The sequence below is a fragment of the Opisthorchis viverrini genome, assembly GCF_000715545.1.
Source record: "Opisthorchis viverrini unplaced genomic scaffold opera_v5_41, whole genome shotgun sequence".
Lineage (NCBI taxonomy): Eukaryota > Metazoa > Platyhelminthes > Trematoda > Opisthorchiida > Opisthorchiidae > Opisthorchis > Opisthorchis viverrini.
Genome location: NW_008751697.1, coordinates 947,981 through 969,553, shown reverse-complemented (window position 1 = coordinate 969,553; position 21,573 = coordinate 947,981). Strand labels below are relative to the sequence as shown.

Genomic DNA, 21,573 nt, shown 5'->3' with positions numbered 1-21,573 from the left:
AATTTATTAGTCGAATTTCGCCATCAGCACGTGACACAATTTCCGCGTGGTTTGGTTTGAGGTGAACCATATCATTTGGATACGGGTTACCGCAGTCAGAAGCTGCTAAGCTGTTGCAATATACCCCATAAATACGCTTCTTAAAAAATCGCCGAAAATTTTACCGCGATGAGCACGTATCGTTGAGCAGATATGGAAAGCAAATGGACTAATCACCTTGCACTGCTTAGAAAATCGAAATCAGGTTGCACAGGTTGCATAGTGCTAGAAGTCGGTATCTTCTCCAACATTTACCGAATATTTCACCGCTGGCTATTTTCACCAGTTGGCCAAGTTCCCTGACGTGCCTTTGCTGTCACTAACCATAGATGCGATCAGTTAGTTTGTATTCCTAAAGCAGTAAAGATGATAATAATGTGCCCAGTGTTTCACCAACCGTAGTTGTCAGCATCACTGTGCATTCTGGGAATAATAATAGAAGCATTCAACCACATGGCATAACTGCACCAGACATTTTTTCACTTCATTTAGTAATATTTCTTCTCTTAATAAATCTGAAATGTCGGTCTACAAATTCGGACTAGTAACACTCATATTTGATCACACATGTGCAGAACGTTGCGAGTCCAACCCGCCGGAGGGAGAACACGAGTGAAGCGAATCAGTCAGTGGTTGCTTCCCCAAAAATAACAGCTTTTAACCAGCAGAGACAAACACAACGCAGGCGATATTGAAGCGAGATGCTAACAGTTGTTCGTCCATAAGCTCACACAAAACTGACAGCTTCTTTGCGCTTGTAATTCGTTACACGTTTCTACACCTCACTATAAAGTTTTACGTGAGCTTTTGAAAACCAAATGAAAGTCTCTCTCCGTGTTTTTGAAATCAACACGATGGAGTTGAACTCAAAACTACTGCGGTTGACTAAATCGATTTATACCATGCTGTGTGGTTGAACTCTCCTAATAAGATGCTACTTACAGGAATGCTGGAAACGTTTCGACAGTCCACCATCGGTTTGAACCTTCTTGTGCCTCTTCAAGTAAGTCTAATATCCGCCAACCTTACATTCTATTTGAGCTACAAACTGTGCAACGCTGGCGGGGTGCAACATTCGTAACAAACATTTGTCGAATGACATAAACGGGAGACTTATTTCACACTCCTCCAAGTTTCTTATTAACACCAAGTTGACTAGAAACTTAGTTTCTTCGTTTCACCGAACTTCCTTCTATTCGCACTCTCACTGCCTAGTAGATGGATTGGCCTAATGGTGATAATGAAGCTTTCACATCACACATTGATTTGCTTAGTGAGATACGTGTGAAACAGCAAAACTAAGGAACTGATTCTGCTCCTGCCACTGAGACTGCATGTGACAATTTTCTACTCTAGAGATGGTAACAACTATGAGAATATGTACCCCTTTACGCAAAACTTGATAAAGTGCTTGCTGTAGTGTGAAAGTTGGCTTGATACCTAACCCACATGTTCGAGCAGATCATTGGCCCAAGGTCGGGTCGCGTACTACATGCTATGCTGGGATATAGAACTCATGGAATGCCAAACCCCTAGTTCGCTTTCAAATTATTCTGGAGCGTGTGTTTATGCCGCTCAGAGTCATCTAATTAATCTTTCTCAGTGGCTAGTACAGGGAGATTTGTCAAGTCAACTGAAACGGACGAGTGACAGTCAAACGTAATACTTGTATGGATCATTACTTACTGAAAAGGCCCGTCTCTTAACCTCAGTCCATTTATGAAAATTATCTACAAAGCGACCCTGACCATTTTCAGAAAACCTGAAGCAAAATCAATAAGTCCGATCGGATTTAATCAATGTTGGACAACCATTGCAATTCACCTTTGGCGATGGTACCACAAGCAACTTCAACAAATTGTTTACTTAAGAGTACAGAAGAATCCAGCTGTATCTTTCAAATAAAGCAGCTCCTGGTGTGATTTTGCATAACTTTCCACGCCCTGTTTGGTAAACTGACAGGAGATTCATTACAGGAATACAAGGTCACGCCCACTGGTCGATCACTGAGCTTAGTCACAAACGAAACTAACAGCAAAGAGGACCTTTGTTTACAAGTCATCTGAATTTCGGTCTGTCTGTTGAACCAGTTGATAGTTCGAAATGCAGAAACAAATGAGGATATAATGTACGATATGGACGAACTTCATAGTTGCTACCTCATCCTACAGCACCCACGCTTTTTCGCGAAAACGTCTTGGTGCTACCACATAATCCACAGCAGAACAGAATAACCCCGAGAAGCCGTCAACCTTTTTGGAAATGGTCTTGTAGTCTTCAGGGCAACAATACGTGATGTGGATCTCCGATATGGTGTTGGAGCTGTGGACACACACCTCATCATATTACATCACCTGTTCTGGCAACCTGCAGACCAACAGTATGTCATGACGCCATATATTTGCATCCGATAACGCCAAGCCAGTAATTGGTCCACCTTTTACATAAAATTAAAGTTTGCAACCACCCACTACTGGTATTGTGATAACCAACATCTTTTTAATTTGTTTCGTCGACAAATCGCTAGTTTACTATCAAGGGGACTATCAGGAGACTTGAGACATCATGACTCAATCGTCAGACGTGACTCTCTCTTCGTGATCAAATCGTGCGCACTTATGGGATCTAGTTGTAGAACACTGGGCACCAGTCCCGCTACAAACCGTGTATCAAAGTACAGTGATTCCTGTAGCTAAAGTTTCGCTCACAAAGGATACGAAGGATTGAAGGAAGAACAGGTACATGTTGGGGTCGATGGTCCAGCTGCTTCGTTGATGTTAAGTGTTTGTTTTTTCGGTATGGTAGGCAGTTAAAAATCTACGCAGTGAGGGCAGTTGCCTTCACGAGGCACCGGATCCATGATAAAGCCGTCTGTTGGGACGACCAATCATACGTTTGACTCATCTTGGAGTCCTCATCGGGAAAGACGGTGCCTATGAAGGCGACCGATTTTACTAGTAAGAGCATTCAGGCTTCGTTACCAAATCGTGGACTGACCAGCCTAGAGTCGTCTCCATCCAATACTCGGCTGGAAAAAGTGGCGGCTAAGGGGAAAACGGTCCCCAGAGCTAACGAAATACATGACCCAACCAGCGTAAATTGTTCTTGTTGACAACTTAACATAAAGAGAGAGAGCTCACCTTCCGGAAAACCATCTGGCATTAGCGATCTGTTCCCATTAGACCCACACAACGCTTTAGATGAACAGAAGGTCAAACACAGATATCTCGAAGACCTTCAGTATGTAACCATCACATAGCTTATCCATTAAGTAGGACAGATAGGTTTGAGAAAGCCCATACCCGATATCACGCTAGCGCGACATATGTCTTAAGCTGCCAAGCATTTCCACGGCCTACCCAACTTAAGAAATAACTTCACCCTTAAAAGTCTGTCGGACTTATATAGTGGCGCTTTCCAACATAGTGAATTCAGTTACAGAACGAAATCTTTAGCAAAATTTTCAAAATCTCTTCTAGTTACCACAGGATTACATAGTTATTCAGACAGATGAACTTATCTACCATATCAACCAGTTCATCTGCAAGCGTGAGGTTTGAGTTTATTCCACTCAGTTTTGCAGCAGAAATCTGCAGTTTGCTCGAGTGTAGCGCATTCTGAACGATACAGCAGAACTATCTGTTATTCAAGTGTTTGCATTTCCAAATGGCCTCATCCTAAAAGGGTGATACCGTTATCAAACTCAGTGTCCACGGCATAACGTCCCGGGGATAATTCGGCCCTCAAGATGCTAGAGGCAGTTAAGGGAGTCGCAAGTAACGCATCCATTATAAAACTGCAGAGGAAATGCGACAGCACTGGAAGTGGTGAGAACGGGAAAGTAGGCCTAAGACATTTCGCGTTCAGCACCAGTCAGAGAGGAAAACAGACGGAATCGGGGTATCTCAGCAATGGAGCAACCTGAGAGCACCTTGGAAGTTGTGGCCGCCAGACCAATGCCCCGTTGATTTTGGCAAGATGTTCATGCACTACATGGAATACAGAGGTCACTGATGAAGCGCTTCAATCTGTCTTCATCCCAAATATTTCGGAGTAAACTCATCAGACTAGCTACAAGAGATTCACACGCTTCCTTCAAGAGTACAGGATGCGTACCGGTTGAACCAGATGTTTTGTTGATTATCTGACCGAAGCAACCGTGACCTATTTCGACAGAAGCTGACTTTGTCAGCGTCAAAGCGTCTATCGGGGCCGTACGCTATAGGCTGATATAGAAAAGCAAACACCGTTTGGTTCCTCCAAATGAATTTATCTCAACTGAACCAGCTAGCCGGACAGTTTGTAGATCGCATCCACGCGTAGCCCTGAGGCTACGCAAAACTCCCACGCCGTAGATTTCGCGAGTCAGACAAGCGCATTGCAAACTAACTTTGCGAACTAATTTGGTTTTAAGTGAATCCCGTCTCGATTTCTCATTTCAGCAACTTTATGACTAGTTTACTCTGTCGGGTATTTGATTTGGTTTATTTTAATGAGAAGGAGTTTAAATACAGACCAACGGTTAGATGACTGACAGTCAAATGAATCCCAAAGGCCGTATAGGGGCATATGGAGAAGAGTCAGTGAATAAAGGAGTGATGAAAGAGTGAATGATACAACCAGCTCATCCATCGAGAAGGAATTTTTCTAAGCTACCCCACCTTCAACCTTTGACTGAAAACTCTGGCTGTCAGGGCTTCCACGGGAGACACTTGCCTGAACCAATGGCTGCAAGGCGCTGACCTGCAACAGGGTGCAGCGAGTAAAACGAAATGTCCGACATTCGACTGGGCTGCGTATAGCAGGCGCTGTCGTGACCGCATCGGGCTACTGGCACGTGTTAATCGTATCCCGATCGAACTGGATAATACGACAGCGATCACGATCAACCGCTGGACGACCGGACCGTTCGGTTCTTAAGGCCAACCCTTTCTGATCGTCCTTCCTCGTGCTTCTGTACGTATGGGAAGGCTAATCACCTGGAGGAAATACGTGTCTTGACGAACCACATTCTACACCCAGAACATCACATAATAAGGTTCCTCGCAGTACTATGACTCTCTGTTGGCCCTGCTGGTATGGTTGAACCCTGAGGAACTCACTTCCAGGGAGTGTAGCCTGAAGGTTCGTCACAGTCCTGAAGCCCACAAATTCTGAAATTACGGTCATCATTATGTACATCACGGTATTTAGATGCATGTATGAGAATGCAAGGCTGTATTACGGCCGCCCGCTTTCCTTAGTTTTATACCCTCTCATCAGAAAGAGCAAATTTTCAACACCACGCATGGAGCTGTTCACTTTATTTATAGTCGTTTGTTTAGCAGCTAAAGAACTCCGAAAGGATCCTTACGGGTACTGCGACAGTGCTGATCATATTATAACAGTTTCTGAGTTGATGAAACTGATGTGTGAAAAAATCAGTAAACTTCATGGAGTGATAACGGCTCTTACGTTGCATCGCCAAAAGATAGCATCTTGTATACGTCCTGGTAACTTATGAAGACCTAGTGCCTTGAGGTTCCACGCGAATCCACGATCACTATCTTAAGTTCATCCAAGCTAACAGAGGATCTGTTCCAGTCGTGCGTAGTTTTCATTACGTCCCATGTGGTTTTCCATGGATTTATGCCGGTATCTTCGTGCAGGACAGTCTGAAAACCGATCATCCACCAGTCACCACCAATCTCTCTGGTGAAGCAGTAGGAGGTAATGAGCGTAAAAGGACTTAAATGTTATCTTTATTATCTATTCCTTACATACAAGACGAAGGATGTTTGGTAAAGGTAAAGGTACTGATCGTGAGTACTCCGAATTACCCTACCATTAAACAAAAGAGACCACTCTCAAGTAGCGAGATATATTCACTGGCAAACATATTTGGTTTTTCTGAGAGGCTTACCTGGGACCCAGCTGCATTTCTCGTTTATGATGTTTTTAACGAGAGGTTCAGCTGGGTTCCAGGTGAGTCTCTCGAAAAACCAAACTTGTTTGCAAATAAGTGTAGTTCGCTAAGTCAGTGCAATTCGGTCTCACGTAGAACATGAGATTAACGGAAACTCGGGGAATGCACCAATCTGAGCAGTCTAAAGAAGGGCGAAACCGGTCGTTGGCTGCTGAAGAATTTTCAGCAAGCTTATAAGTAGTATATTAGGCCGCCGTCAAGTTGTTCTCTGTAAGATCGTCGCACCTTTCTGAATGGGGCCCATGAAATCTTTTTTGCACTTATTCGAAAACTCTATGTGAAACGGCCGGTAACGGGCCCTAGTGGCGAACATTCTGTCACTCCACAGCCTGGCATTCTGCTGCCATGTGCTTGGGTAGCTCTGAAGGTTTAAAAAGCGATTAAACTGATGGCGTCTTACTACAACGACCTATTTAGGCGCGCTTTAATAATGTTGGATGGTATAATCCCTCTGATGCTGACCGATTTCCTTAAGGACAATGGGTTTTCGGTGATAAATCTCTACCCTGCATCTCTCATTTTGTTCTTTACTAAGGCTTTATTCTCTAGTGGTTGTTACTGGGTTATGCCAGTAATTACTGCAGGTGTATTGCTGCTTACCATACTGACCAGCTCAGAATTAACATTGAAGGTGATTGCTCTACATGAGGCTCTTGGCAATTTATCCTTCGCAATGTCCTGTGAAGTGCTGCTCTAAAGTCCTGCTTCTATTCGTGTTCTACACAAAGAAACTCATTGGAAAACTCTCGCAAAACTTCTTGATCAATTTGATTTCAGTGCAATGCGCTTGTTGCTTGATTCAGTACTGTAGTGGGTGTGTACAGTCCCTCAACAAATATGGTGAAAATTAGCGTGCTCTCTTTCGTTTGGATCTGATGAGCAGTTGTAGGTATCATCTCCATTAAGGATATGATAAGTACCAAGCCAAAGAAACTTGGAAGCAGGACTGACCACATGCTGTCTTTACGGTCTCTGAATTTACTACCAAGTATTAAAAACTTTATAAGACTTGGTCAAAATTTTTCGGCTCAACACATAAATTTGTACACTGTTGGTGTGACAACTGCTAGCTCACTTTGCCGTACGGAGACGAAAATCCTACAGTTAAAAATCGATTCAGCTGTGTTCGCGTTGTAATACAATCTGCATCAATTCGTTACCTTGTACGAGACCCCTGGGAAAAAGACTAATGCTCTGACTCCCTGAAGAGCGATCATCCTCAGAACTCAGTTATTCCTCAATTCCATGTAATGGTTTAAAGGATTGATCGATGCATTTCCAATAGCAGCAAATGTCGTTGAAAGTATAGAATTAATACACTACTCTTAAGGTTGCTGCAATCTCTTCGGGTATGCCACGATATCTCGAATATTGTACTGACTCAAACATGAGACGGCCTAGTGCAGCACACACAGTTGCTTGAGAACATCAGACCGATGGGTTCTAGGTAAGTTTCCTGTCAAAACCAAGTTTGTATGCAGAAGAGTAAACCAGTCTTGGAATCCTACTTCATATAATCTCTTATGAAACTGCGAAAAGCCGTCATATCATGGACTGCAAAGAATTTGCTTCGTTCGTGTCAGTTATTTCAACCTACAACAGTCTGTCTGCATCTGATAATTCACAGGAACGACCCGTTCACTGGTGGTGTGAAAAAAAATTGGGTGAAGTTAAATTGGCTATTTGCTGCAAAATGCAGATTTAATGCTGTGGTCACTGAAATACAGCACCAGAAATATCTTTTTATGGGCATTTGACACGTCTTGTATAAACGCGGATCCTACGGCCTATTGTCAAGCTCGATCCCAGACGTTCTGCACTTCCTGGTAGATTGTTCATATATCACCACGAGCCATGGGTAATGCAGCTGGCGGCTTAGACCAGTCTGTTACCTTAGGAGTCGGTTAAAATGAGAGTTAGTTAGATACTAATAGCTGCATCAAGAGACATAGCAAAGCTGTTGGAAGTATTTCACAGCACAACCTAGAAAAAGCTTAAAGCTGACACTGTAGTCGGGATCGATGCTGTCAGTGTGCTCAAGTGAGATGCTATCTTGTATGATGTAAGATTTACAGTGAATGATGGCTTGAAAATACGTGTAAGGTGCATTTAAAAGCAGCTGATCAAAGATGCAACCAGCATCTGACATCCTGATGTGCACAAAAAGGTGTAACAGCCATAAACTGCATCTACCGTGTGGATGCATTTTGTCAAACCTTCCAATATTAAACTCTGTACCATGTGAAGAACAAAATGGGCACGATAAGTGCGCTGGAATCACCTCATCGTTCTGGAATCGTAGGAAGGATAGGCTTCATGCGCTATGTATAAACGCTGCGAAACAGTGACCATTGTCTACGTCACCATAGTTGCTTCAAACAAGAGTTACACATTGCAGGTGACCCAGGTTCGATGAATAGCTTCACAGAAAACCGTATTGAGTTCTAAGGGTAGCGTTAACCATATTAGGAAATCGACTAATTTAGTGCATTGTTGCTCCAAATGTCTCTCGTTAACGAAGAACTTACCGTGCCTTCAGATCACCGACCTTAGAAATTGTTAATTGTGCAGTCCCTCATCAGTTATAAAAACGAGTGGCTCTTCAGATGTCAGGTACACGATGCAACGGCATGATCATCTCAGACGTGAGGGCGTCCAATTCCGAAAAAAGCATACTAAAATGCATACCAGTTGATCGGAAAACAGCTGTTCAATCGCCACATCATCCCTACAATCTGCTGGAATTATTTAAAAGCATTCAAACCACTCCCTTACTATTGAAACTACACGAATCGGTCCTGATAGGATCCCTCTCAAACAGTGAACAAACCGTTGTTCGTTTTTTTTTTGTTTCGAGGGATGAGCACCAAAGCTCTGTGAAAATCACTTTTAGAAAGCACCATATCTCCCAAAGGGCACCTCCTAGCCCCTTCCGGAATAAAATTCGAATCGTATGGTCCATTTAGAGGGATAGCGTTCTTCAAGTGGTCCTTTCAGACGAAGTAAAATACATCCTTATTGCAAAGTAATTATCAATCATTCATAAAATGATATAAAAAGTAAGAGGCATCTGGCGCTAACTTCTCAGCACGCAGTCGAATCTATTCCCGCGAACATTGCTGTCTTTGGGTTGTTTCGTGCGTGAATAGTTCTTGTTGGAACTCAACACCTAGAGAAATTAACGCCTTTTCAATATTAACAAGGATTATTAAACTCCAAAAACGAAATCATGCCGCAAGCTTATATTGGCATTCCATGTGTTCTTTGACCTTCTCCCTCTGATATACAAAACTCCAGACATTCTCTAGCAGAGTTCACGTGTTAGTCATCGGGTTCAGTGTGATAACTAAATAGAGAAGCAATAGTAGCAAATAACAGGATGAAACCAACTGTGCGAAAGTTAGTGTTGCAGAGGAAGAAAGTCAAACTTCCCATGAAGGGTCAATCAGTACACTGTTTTGTCGCGTAAGGGGCAAGCAACTACAACAGGGATGACCAATCAGATAATAGAAAAATGCCAAACTGCATCGTGTCGGTCACGATGCAGCGAAGTAGGTGGGGGAATACACTATACCGCCCACACACTAAAGACCACTCGAGGCGCAATACGCTAATTCACAGGATTAAGTTAGAAACCAAAGGGGTCCAAACATACCAATCGGAAATGTGGGATTTTACCATACTACCACGGTATTTCAACAAAAATCAGTCCATATTTCCTCGAGTTCTCTTCGGTACAATCTATGCTCAAAACTTTTCTGCAACATTTTTAAGAACGGTGAGCTATCTTGCGTCTAATTGCTAATTTTTTTTGACAAAAATGGTCCGGCTGAACATCGACGTCTTGCTTGATGTGCACGCGTGGCCCGCTGTCTTTCAAGTAATTTTCCGATACCTACAGGACTTTACTTCTTAAGCAGGGGGTCGGCAACATGATGCATCAAAAGAGGAGAACGAATAGAGTTGTTTTTGCACCACGCACACAGTTTGAACCCCCCAGCTCTGTCTCTGAAATGACTAACACTTAGCCAACGACCGCCCATCCCAGTTATGTAACATTTGACAGGACACGTTATCCCGAGCTCGCGTAACTTGCAAGTGAAATCCTTGATTCAATAGCGCAGCCATTATTGACCTCCCCACACAATTAGTTCCCTGATAACACTCTAAACACTGTGTTAGTGTTACTAAACAGCTTCGACAGGCTGTTATAGTTATACTACGTTCAGATATAGATCCCACACCACCTATCTATAAAATGCCCGTTTGTCCTACCTCGAACATCGCCTCCTTGGTTTCTCTGATGTGCGTATTTGCATCGCAATTTGCATATGATTCTTTGGTCACGGGTTACACAAGCCACCAACAGGAGAGTAGCAAGTAACTGAAATCTGGGTCCTTGTAACACACACTTCCAAACTCCAAAAAAATTCTGGTTTTTATAAACACTGAGCAGCCCAAATACCACGGTCCCGGAATTCGCAAGCATGTTGAAAACTGTGGTTTTATTAGCTTAACACGCCAGACTATCCCGCATCTAAATGCATAATCTGCATTTATTACCACCACTAACATCCTCATTACGGAGAGAATAGTGCTAGCGTTCCGCTGCCGGACTTTGGTACAAAGGACCTCAGGTACTCAGGAAAAGTAACCGAAAACAAAGTGCCTACATCTCCCGACAAAGAACAAGCTTGAACATCACGCCTGGGTAAGATATCATCAACGCGACCCACCAGAATCCTTACCCGTCATCATCCGTATTGATAACAATAAACCAGTAGCAGAAACTGATGGTTAGCTGCCCAGTAAAAGCCCAGAGAAAAAGCCTAACAAATTCATGATGGCAATGCGGCTAGAAAGTGCTGACAATTTTTGCCGTAAGGAATATTAACGACATTCCCTCAGCATCAAGCGCTATATGGTGATGGAAATTTTCATTTCATGGTCAGACATTCAGTGAAGTCAGGAATTCGGGTTAAACTGGTACACAGGCCTTTACTTGCCACGGTTTTTCCCGATTCTGTTGGAACAGTTCATGAGCTAAAATGTCCCAGGCGGTCAAAAGTATCTGTCGATCAATGCACTCAACTGCATATCAATTTTGTTCATGGTAGACTCAACTGGATCGTCCATTTATGATAGTCTCCAAATGAAAATCACAAATGAAATATTCACCAAGTTGATATGCACATGAGTGTATTTGTTAAAATCTGTCCAATTCGGGTTCAGGTAGGATATAAGGTTGACGGAAACTCTGGGACTGATGAGTCGTAAGAAGAGCGAAACCAGTCGTGGGCTGTCGAAGGGTTTTCGACAACCTTGTGGGTAGCTTCCTTTATCTGTCCAACATTTTCACCCGGTGTATCAGTGCTCACAAGCGCTTGCATCGGTTGTCCGCGGAGCGTTTGTGTACTAGAGCCTACAGTGAGCATCGTAATGAGGCTGAGCAGTCCAGCCTACCCACAACTGTCTCAGAGTAAATGATTCGCTCACAAGCAACATCGGCTGCGCATGGATAGATGTGCACCAACTAAACAGCAAATACACCATCTGCTGGAGCAGTAGGCAAATTACACGAAAATACCGCAGAATGTTTTAGTCTTATTGGCGGTCCAGCGATCAACCAAGGATACATCAGGCTCCGCAGAATACAAGCCACCTACTTTTTTTAAAAAAATTGTTGCGTTCATGGCTTCATTTGTAAGGAGCGTAGAGTAATGGATGACGAAACTAGAGCTTACTTACACCTACAAATACGATGTACCAGCAAGCTGAAGCAGTTTATCATATAAGCGATAAACCTACTTGTTTAATACAACAAATGCAAGACCATCATCAGCGTTTGGTCAGTTCTGCAATCGATAAATTTGTACTCTTTGTACGACAAAAGTCTTGTGCAGGAGATCATTAGGAATCAAAAGAATTTGAAACTTCTTGTACTTTGCATACTATTTCCGTCGGTTTCTAAGGTCAGCCGATACAAAGACTGTGCAACCAGATGCACAGATCACACGACTGACGTTTGTGTACCGACCACTTTTTGTTTAGACCCGTAGTTAGAGTGGTATTTTGTTTGTGTAGTACCTAGGACTTTTTTGTGGTCTCTTTTTCAGCGTTAACAAGCGACATGGTAACTCGTTCAGACTGTCTGCAGAGTTTTGCAGAGTGAGCAAAACACTGTGGAGCGTAAAATCTGGCTGGTTTGTAGGGCGAAACAGGCGAGCCAATCAAAATATTTACCCAGTGTAGCATCAGTCTGTGTATTGTTAAACTTTACACAGATACCGCACTACCGTAGTAGTTGACCGATCCGAATTCAGGATTTAGCACACACACACACAGCAAGCAACGGTGCTGAATGTAAAGCACGTAACTGACCTAAGTGAAACGGTTTCCTTGTCATCGTGGGGTCGAACGCTCAACCAAAGTTTGAATACGAAAACAAAGACATACAAGCGTTAACTCACTGATGGACTGCTCCGGTGTGTGATCGATTAGACAACAAATTGTAAGCTGTTCATAAGATAATCTCCTGCGATGAAGTATCTATCGGTGTGCTTCATCGTGTTCCACTTAAATCCATAAACTCATGAATAAGGTCAAAGTAACTGTACTACATTTTAGCTTCGAGATAAATCAGAACGAACCAACTGAACTCTCGATATCCACTTTGATTTATTCGAATTTGCATTCGTCACTCACTGAATAAAATCTGTGGAAACCGAGGAATGTTTTAATTTTGGATTTGAATGCAGGAAAAAGCTAAGGCACGCATCATGGAATGTGTGATGCTATGCGATACCCTGTCAGTGTCACCGCCATCAGCATCAGTGTTAAACACCCACAAAGTGTAATTGCTTTTATGAGACACGCAGACGTTGAGCATACCTTTAAGAATTCAAAGGGGTGACACTGGTGGCTGTAAAACACTACATGTACCTCAGACGTTGCACTGGCTATCACAGTGATGTAAGAGAAAAGTCAGTGGATGAATCTCAAAGGCCAGAGTTGCGTTTGGCAATGAGCGCCACTTATGGCTTCAAAATGAGGAAGCATTTATCATACCAGAGTGCGGGGTGCATTGCTCTATGGCCGCGAGGCCTGACCAGTACGGGCATCGGATCAGATATCTTCAGGTCTTTAATCACCACTGTCTCGACCGTATCTGTAATCGGCTGGAACCAACAAATGAGGAGATCGGGAGACAGATCTTCGGCTGAGTTATCGCCTCCTGAAACAAGTTCCGTTTTACCAGCCTAATTCTGAGTGAAGGGAACCCAGAGATGGACAGAATATGATACGATAGAAGATAATGAAGGATATCACGAAAAGTTCATGTATTGTTGGTTTTGTCCGCCTTCCAGGATGGAGTCCACGTGGTGAATGATATGACGACTAGCCGGCTGGGGGGTTTCTATCCGGGTCGTTAGACTGAGTTTTGGATGTACCTCGAACAGTTGTTGTAGGCTAGTCCAAGTTCCCTCTCCCTGTCCTATTTCTTCTTGATTCAATGAAAAGACTTTATCTAAATAGATTGACACGGTCGTACGGCAGAGAACCATCACAGTTGTCTTTTCATAACGTTGTCAATGACGATGATGGTGATAATTATGTAAGGAGTGTAGAAGACCTTGTGTCACGCGCAGAGCCACTGAAGATTCGGGAAGAGTGAACAGATACGACGCACATAGGAAACTGTCTATAATCTGCGATAAGTAACGACGATATGTGACTTTCCTTCAGGTCGGGCACAAAATTTGCCACCGCAGTGATAGGAGAAAGATGTAGTAAAATCTCAGCTACCCGAAATCAGACCGAGTTTAATTTGGTGAACTGTAACAAGCAAACGTTGAATACTTGGTTGGGTGTGAACGGGACATGGTGCTCCGACATAACTAGGGCTTTAATTCCCCATCCATGTACACAAAAAACTAAGCATTATAGGACTAGTTCAATGAGAGAGTGAACAGAGAACCGAAGTTAAACACAGTCCACAGATCCAGAAATATCGTTTACCTTGAAAGACTCTGTTAGTTGTTCTAGCGCATCCTGTGCTAACGTACTGGACTCTAATGGAGACAAGTTCACCGTAAATTGCACGTTTATCTCACTAGGCTATTTCACGTAGCAATCTAGGTTTGGTGTACCAGTAAAAATACGCACACTTCGAAACAGATACGATTGTATAGGGAAACTCAGCAGGCATGTTCAATACGCTGTACTGAATCAACAGATTTCCTTTAAGGAAGGAAGGGAAGAGAGAATTCGCTCTACCCCAGCAATTCCGTTCAATTTGTTTTTAGTCCTGTTACACGGGGGGAAATGAAGATAACCTGACCGGTTGTTACCAAGGCTACTACCACACGCACATGTTTGAACTGCAGAGGCACAAGGTAGTCATGACAACAAAGCAGCATAATAGACTTAGGAACAATGGCCATCGTCACGGCACACGCATTGATGCAATGGACACCACATGCTACGTTGAAAAACAACACAAAACGAGAACGAGAAAAAAAACAGTGGCGTAGACTCACCATCTTATCCTTCAGGACATTGCCGAAAGAATGCTGTAGCGAACCTTCCTGTCCATCTTTCGCTTTTTCGACTAATTTGGATTTGCTGGCGAAGGTTCTAGCAAGCTGAGTTGGAATATCAAAAAAGAAATGTTTACGAAGAGTGTAAATCTTACGTTCAGCCGATCAAAAAAAAGACAGCCGAACACATCATATTCTGTTAATGGTATAAATTGCGCAACCAATTACACACACAAAGGGGCTTACTAATGACGACCGTAGGTGTCAGCTGCTAACTGATTATTCAGTGGCGCGACCGATCCACTCAGAGTCCAAGCATATACAGCATGATTCACCTCTGGGGTGTTCTACCCGTTTGACGAGCGTTAGTCCGCAAAATCGTATCCTGCCCGACCTCCTATCCTCCGTCAGCACTCAATTTGTTTGAAGTTTCCATGTAAGTGATCATGGTCCTTGTTTCATGACCTGCGATCAGCCAGTTCGAGCATCCGACTGAACACCATCGACAATGAACTAATCGGGTTTCTGTGGACTTCTTTCAGAAAAAAACTAATGCTTCCAGATAATATGCGAGCCACCACCATCATCAGTACTAAAATATGCACACTGTATGCTTTGCTATGCTTCCATCAGACCGGATCAAACATACAGAGAAAAGACCTAATCGATCAAAGTATAACTGAGTACATTTAGGCTAAGAATTAACAACAGAGGTCAAAATATTGACAAAGAAGTGACGCTTAGCATAAGTCACCTGGGGTTAACAAGCAATGATCTGGCATATCTGGAATAATGTTCAGATCAAGTGTCCTTGACAAAAACATGAGGTCAGTGAGTCCGTAGAACGCTAGCTTTGACCAAGGCTAACATTCCTCATCGCTACTGCTCGGAACGTCCGTAAAAGAAACCTCTGCCTCTGCCCACCGATTTCGTTCCTGCCGTTTTCACTGACAAGTTTGTACCCGATTACGTATCCGTAATGTCTGACTATTTCAAAATATTTCACTAGTTACAGGAAATACTAGCTTTGACTTTGAAGCCAGTATTTAATAGACGAATCGAAGGTGTCACTATGGTTTAAACTCCAGCTAACTTTTTCTAAGATGCATAGGTCTCCAATGTTATTGTTTGAACTGTCTTCTCTAAAAGTTCTGTAAACTGTGTTTCGAATTTCAGTGTTTGATCCTACTTCAACATCAAGTAATCCAACCTCACTGAGTCTTAGAGATGTGAATCCAACAACCACTTACATTTCCCTGATTTTTTAATTAAGCTACGTCCCATTGTAAATATTAGGCGTAAGACTGTATAGAGTAGCCAATTAATGCCCTAAACCCGTTGACTTCTCCACAGAGATAGAAACATTCACAACAGACCGGGAGAAATACATCCCTTAGACAAACTTTGATAATAAGTGGTTGCCTTGAAAAAGTCATCCGCATACATGGTAAGGCCGCAAAACCACACAAATCGACTGAGCCAGTTACTCATTCGAAGAGGCACGACTTTGTCGCATCTCGGCTCCTGAGATCATCGCACTACATACCGATTGTCCTAGTTCATCCATTTTACCTGCCTCACGCCACTTATCGGCTGAGCTTAGTTCTAGCTACACCTGAACTGGTATAACGGACGGACATCTTCCAAGAAGTTCGTTACGAGCCTACAAGACACAACCACAAGCAAAACGACAGAGCACACCGACACGATTTCTCCACATATAATTGAAACAAGTATTTGAGTAGCCCACACGGTTCACACAAAATTCATACCAACCATTCTGTTAATGATCAGAGCCATAACAATAAGAAAGCGGTTAGCCGTGTGCGTAAGGAAAGCATTGCTGACAAGATTCTGTATACTTTGGACTTATCTACCTTCTAAATCAATAACTAACTGCTGCTTGACACCTATCATACGAATGTTGGATTTTTTGCATCCGTGACTAATGAGAGCAAATGAAATAATGACAGCTCGGAACTTCCACCGTGCAGCATAAAACATCTCAGCATTTCGAGTTTCCTACCCTCCAGTGTCCTTTCTAAATATGTGTTCTAAAAGGGCGTTCAGATGGTTCCTTGGTTAGCTGCCTCCTCGCTAGGTAAGTGTGTTTTTCTCCAAGGCAGTGAGCAAAATGGTCAATACACAAAGCTAATCTGTCCGACGAGGGATTCGTTGTTTATATGCTGTTCCACAAAAGAACAATTTTGGTAATGGAGATATGGTGATAAATTCTTGTGCCCTCGTCCGTCACTGGCAACATCATCACCGTACCAATCCTCATACCTGTTTTAAACCGTGATTGATGACTACTAAACGACCCAACAACTCGAGGAATGGTCCCCTGTCCTCCACTTACTGCGGCATAGGATAACACATAGGATTAGGGGCAAGGCACTTGCGGGAAAAGAAAACATGATAACCGTCTTTCTCTGACAACCGTAATGGGTGTTACCAGTACAGTTATAGCCAGTTCGTCTTCTTAAATTATCGTGGCTAATTCTAACTCCACAATTGAAGTCATATTTCGAAACACTGACCTCTGTAAGCAGTTACGCTAATCAACAGCTACTGGATGTTTACGGTCATGTGACCAAGACGGTTTCATGAAGCCCATGCAACACTTGGCATCATCTGAGCTCATTCATGTGCACCCAGGCCGCTTGAACGGACGCGCTCACAATACGCGTGTGCGTGTTGACTACCTCCGCGATGTAACTGCATAGCACTCACCTATACAATCCGGCCGACGTGGTCACCTAACGACAGCTTCATCTTAGTGAGTATAACATAATCCTAACGACACTCCACGTGGAGAAGGAAGCGTGAAAAACGTACGCTTGTTTTCGTCGTTAACTTTCTCCTATTTCAGTTTCCTTACAGTTAGGGCTCTACTTGACTCGAAATCCTGTCTAACTTACGCAATCAATGAGGCAAAATTACCGAACTGTATCAGAAAGTGAGGCTTGCTGAATTGTAAACGTTGATGTTATATTGTCCATGACGATTTGGTTGATACCGCTGATACACTAGTAAACGAGTTGTGACACATCCATGGGGCTGAGCGTATTAAGCCTACCATAGGCAGTGTAATGGATAGTCCAATGGATAGCGCAATGGATAGTTTCCGGCAGTCACAGTAGGCTGCTATGAGATTAGTCAAACCGTTATAGCTCCTCTTTGCTCGAAAGGTGTTGGTTTTGTTGCTATTATCAGTTAAATTTGCTGAGTTCCTGACAAAAACCTACTGCTTTCATTCTCATTTCGCGGAGAATAGAACGAAGTTCTCGTCAGGCCATCTCCTAGTACGAAAGCACGCAGTACCTAGCGCTTGCTGAATACCGTCTACTTGCCACGCTAATCCTTCTTGGAATGACTATACACTGAGAAACGTAATATCATCCAGTATAACACTCGAACCAGAGTGTCACGTCAGGGTGGAATCTTCCCTAGTATAAGCTGGCCTACGGAAGTGTAAAGCAACTGATGGTTTTCTCCAACTTACTGTACGATTTATGTGCAGTCGTAAATACGGACGACCTAATGAGAAGGCGCTTCATAACGCATCGTAACTGTGTGCAACCCCCGAAATATTAAAATGGAGAAAACACCCTGGAGGACAGTCCGTTGCACACCATCGACATAGACTGGTAATGAGATACACCATTTTATCATTATCCGCTTTGAACTACGTTTGAACAGTGTTTTTAGTATGCAATCACAGTGCGCTGCTCCATCTGAGGACACGAATCTTAAGACGCTACAGACGTGAAGTTTCAGAAAGTAAGAACACGAGTAGTTTTGAGACTAAGCACATGAAACTAGGCCTGATCAGATGCGTGTGCCACTCAGGCACCGAACACAATCGCCGTCGAATGATGAACATACTTAAATTGAAAGCAGTCACATCTAAACTGTAACCTTGATCGTCGCAGAAACTGATATGCTAGGTATTTTCAAGTGACATTATCTGTCGTTCTTCGTACCAATTTTAGGGTCAAACATAGATACGTCAAATTCCATCTAAATTTTGAAGCTTCTTCCGTCCGTTCTCTTTGAGTGACCTGTCAAGCAGATGCTTGAAAGGGAGATCAATAAACTAATAGAGATAGACAACCTGGGAGGAATTTAATGTCCTAAATTTACCTAGTGATCTTCCACGACGGTATCTACCAAGCAAAACAATCCTTCAAGATGTACCTTCAGCTCACGTTGATCAGTCAACACAATTCGCTATGCATCTCTTGTAGACACATAGTTATGTGAAGATGAACAATTCGTTGACAATTGTTTTTGTCTTCCAACGAAACAGACGCTTTGAGTAAGAAGTAACATGTGAAGCTGACCTTGAAATCTTTACGAGACCGTGAATGTAACAAAACCCCTACAGAGAGACTTGGAATGTCTTAACTTTTCTGTTGTTCTGTGCCGAAACACAACCCGGATGAAAAGAGGTTGAATGCTGAACCATCATTAGCCGTATGCAACGAAAAATGTTCAGTGGAGGTCCTACTTCGTGTGTATGGTAGACGGATGCAAAGATCACAACACCTCGAAAGACTTTCAGCTTTATTGGATGTTAGAACTCGGTCTCTCCGCTATGCGTTTGTTAAAATTCCAAAAATTGTGGAAAACACTTGGAGCCAGTTAAAACTGGGTAGCTTGTAACGGTTTTGGGTCCCATGAAAACCATCACTCTGAACTTCCTTCCTAAGGAGCAACTTCGCGTGCGCTCCAAGGTATTGATTATATAGAGCAGATGAAGAAACAGAATACTAATACTGGTTTGGAGCACATGAACCCTTCAGTTTGAACAAACTCGTAGCTGTGAATTATGGAAAAGTGGTCATCCAAGATAAAGACTGCATTGTCTATCTGAGTCAGACAGGGAACTTGTGATCCAGTTATGAATGTAATGCAGAATTCGAAGTCAGAAGAACAATGCATTGCTTAGAACAAGTTGCGTGTCGACCAACCGTAGCCTTAACCAGGAAAAATACGAGCATCCAGAGAAAGCTAACCAACCCCGAATGTTAAACATTTTGCAAGAGCGACGTTGCAGACGTTTGCAGCTGTCACTCGCGACCATTGGAAGAATGATCATTATTGTTGGCGTTTCACCACCGAGAATGTCCGAAAACCAGAACAGTTAACAGCCCCAGGCAAACAAACGTCAGCCTATATAAAGTATCATCCCTGTGTTTCTATGTACTTTCAAAAAGTGAGATCAAACCAATGTTCTGTTTAGGACCTACGTACTTGATTACACAACAATGGTTTGGTCAAGATATAGACGTCAGGAAGAGTGACGCACAGAAATTAAGTAGTCTTAGGATCATAATTATCCCACAGAGCGGACACTAAGGAAAATATCGTCGTAGTCACTCGAAAAGCCTTGCACTACCATACAGTTTGATTGATAGAGTATATCTATGCCGTTCTATCACCCGCTGGATGCTGGGAAGCCCAACCAGCGTGGAAATCCCCTGACAGCAAATGCGATCGCCCACATATAAGGTTACCACGGAAAAATAATCCCTTATTTTAGAATATGAGAACCTTCAGAACTTGTAGTAAGAACCACTGTTCTTTGAAAAAGTTTGTCTATGTCTTCGTGTTGTAAATGGCAATAACTGAAAAGCACACCATAAGATTATGGCTTGATTGGTACAGGTTTCCTGTGGTTTCCTTCAACTCAGAATTATCACAGATATTACTCATCACAGGGCTCAGTGCACGGGTACTGCCCGAGGGATTTATTGTGTACTATAAAATATAAGGTGTTTGTTACACGCATATATAGCTAGATGACACCTAGTACAGAGACCTCAAAACACTCAGTATGGTAGCGGCCTCATTAGTTTTGTGTTGAGGTATCACGGTTAAAAATACGCACTTTGCATTCGGATCATCTAGTTCGGAACCGTTGTCAAGTGCCCTTAGCACTTGTTGTGATCTGAGACTCAGAACTCTACCGGTAAATTTGGTATTAAATGTCCCAAGGGATTTGGGAGAGATCACTCAGGACCAAATCAAAAAAATTCTTATACATGTTTCTGACTAGATTCCACCAACACTCACACCTCGATTATGCAGAAAGTGTGTACAAAACAATCCACACAATCAACGTACTGCTTTTCCGATGGGCTTGGATTATAGGGGTATTTTGAGCTTTAAGCAGTGGAAAATAGTAAGCTACTCATATTCAGTTTAATTAGCTGTGTAAATGATTTGCGTGCGAACTTTTTTAGGCACTCAATACTCTCAGCGTCAATGATGAGAACTTAACTGAAAACCAACAGTACAGCAGCCTGTATGGGTTCAGTCAATCATACATTATGAATCTAACGAACGTGGCGTGCACACATCGTGAAGGAGGGCGCAACGATGCAATCCAGTGTTGGTGGGAAGCGTTCGTAACACGATAAGCACAGGCGAAAAGTGAATATACGTTACCCGACAGTGTGAACAATGAGAGAAATATCGTCCAGAGTCAACTATGGTAGAACAAGTCCTATGGTAGCACATGGGCCTACGGTCCCCTCAATCCCAAGAAGCGTGCACTTCATGACAGTTCGATTCATTTCTCGCTTGGAATGCTTCGTGCGGTATTACCTTTTCGAGTGGAATTTTTCCTAATTAACCAAACAGCTGAACACCATATCTATAAAAACGTGATATCTGTCCATGTCAGTAGGCAACAAACTAACAATTCTACAGAATATCCCCACTCAACCGATTGAACGCATAGTCAGGCTTATGATGGAAAAATCCTACAATATCTGAATTCTCGACCCACACGAAACTGGGGGCATCCATGACGTCATACATTCGGGTGAAGACAAACACAGACGGGAGACCTGTGTTCGATAAAATCTCCCTGTCACATCAACCAGTAAACAGGTGAGTCATTTATTCAACGCGGTGGCTGAATAACTGACGACCGAAAGAGGTGCACTATTCACGAAAAACAGTAATATCCCAAAGATCAGTGATATGATAATTGACCTCAGCCCTTCCCCAAATACA

The 21,573-nt window shown here is 42.9% G+C and overlaps 1 protein-coding gene across 1 annotated transcript in view; it reads right to left on the bottom strand.

The window, feature by feature from the left end:
- T265_03029 (hypothetical protein) overlaps positions 1-21,573 on the bottom strand; it is a gene marked incomplete at both ends in the record, with an annotated part of 48,654 nt that overhangs the window by 8,898 nt on the left and 18,183 nt on the right. Inside the window, one exon of the mRNA XM_009167418.1 lies at positions 14,545-14,649. Within this exon, the coding sequence (XP_009165682.1) occupies positions 14,545-14,547 (3 nt within the window). The remainder of the gene's footprint in view (positions 1-14,544; positions 14,650-21,573) is intronic.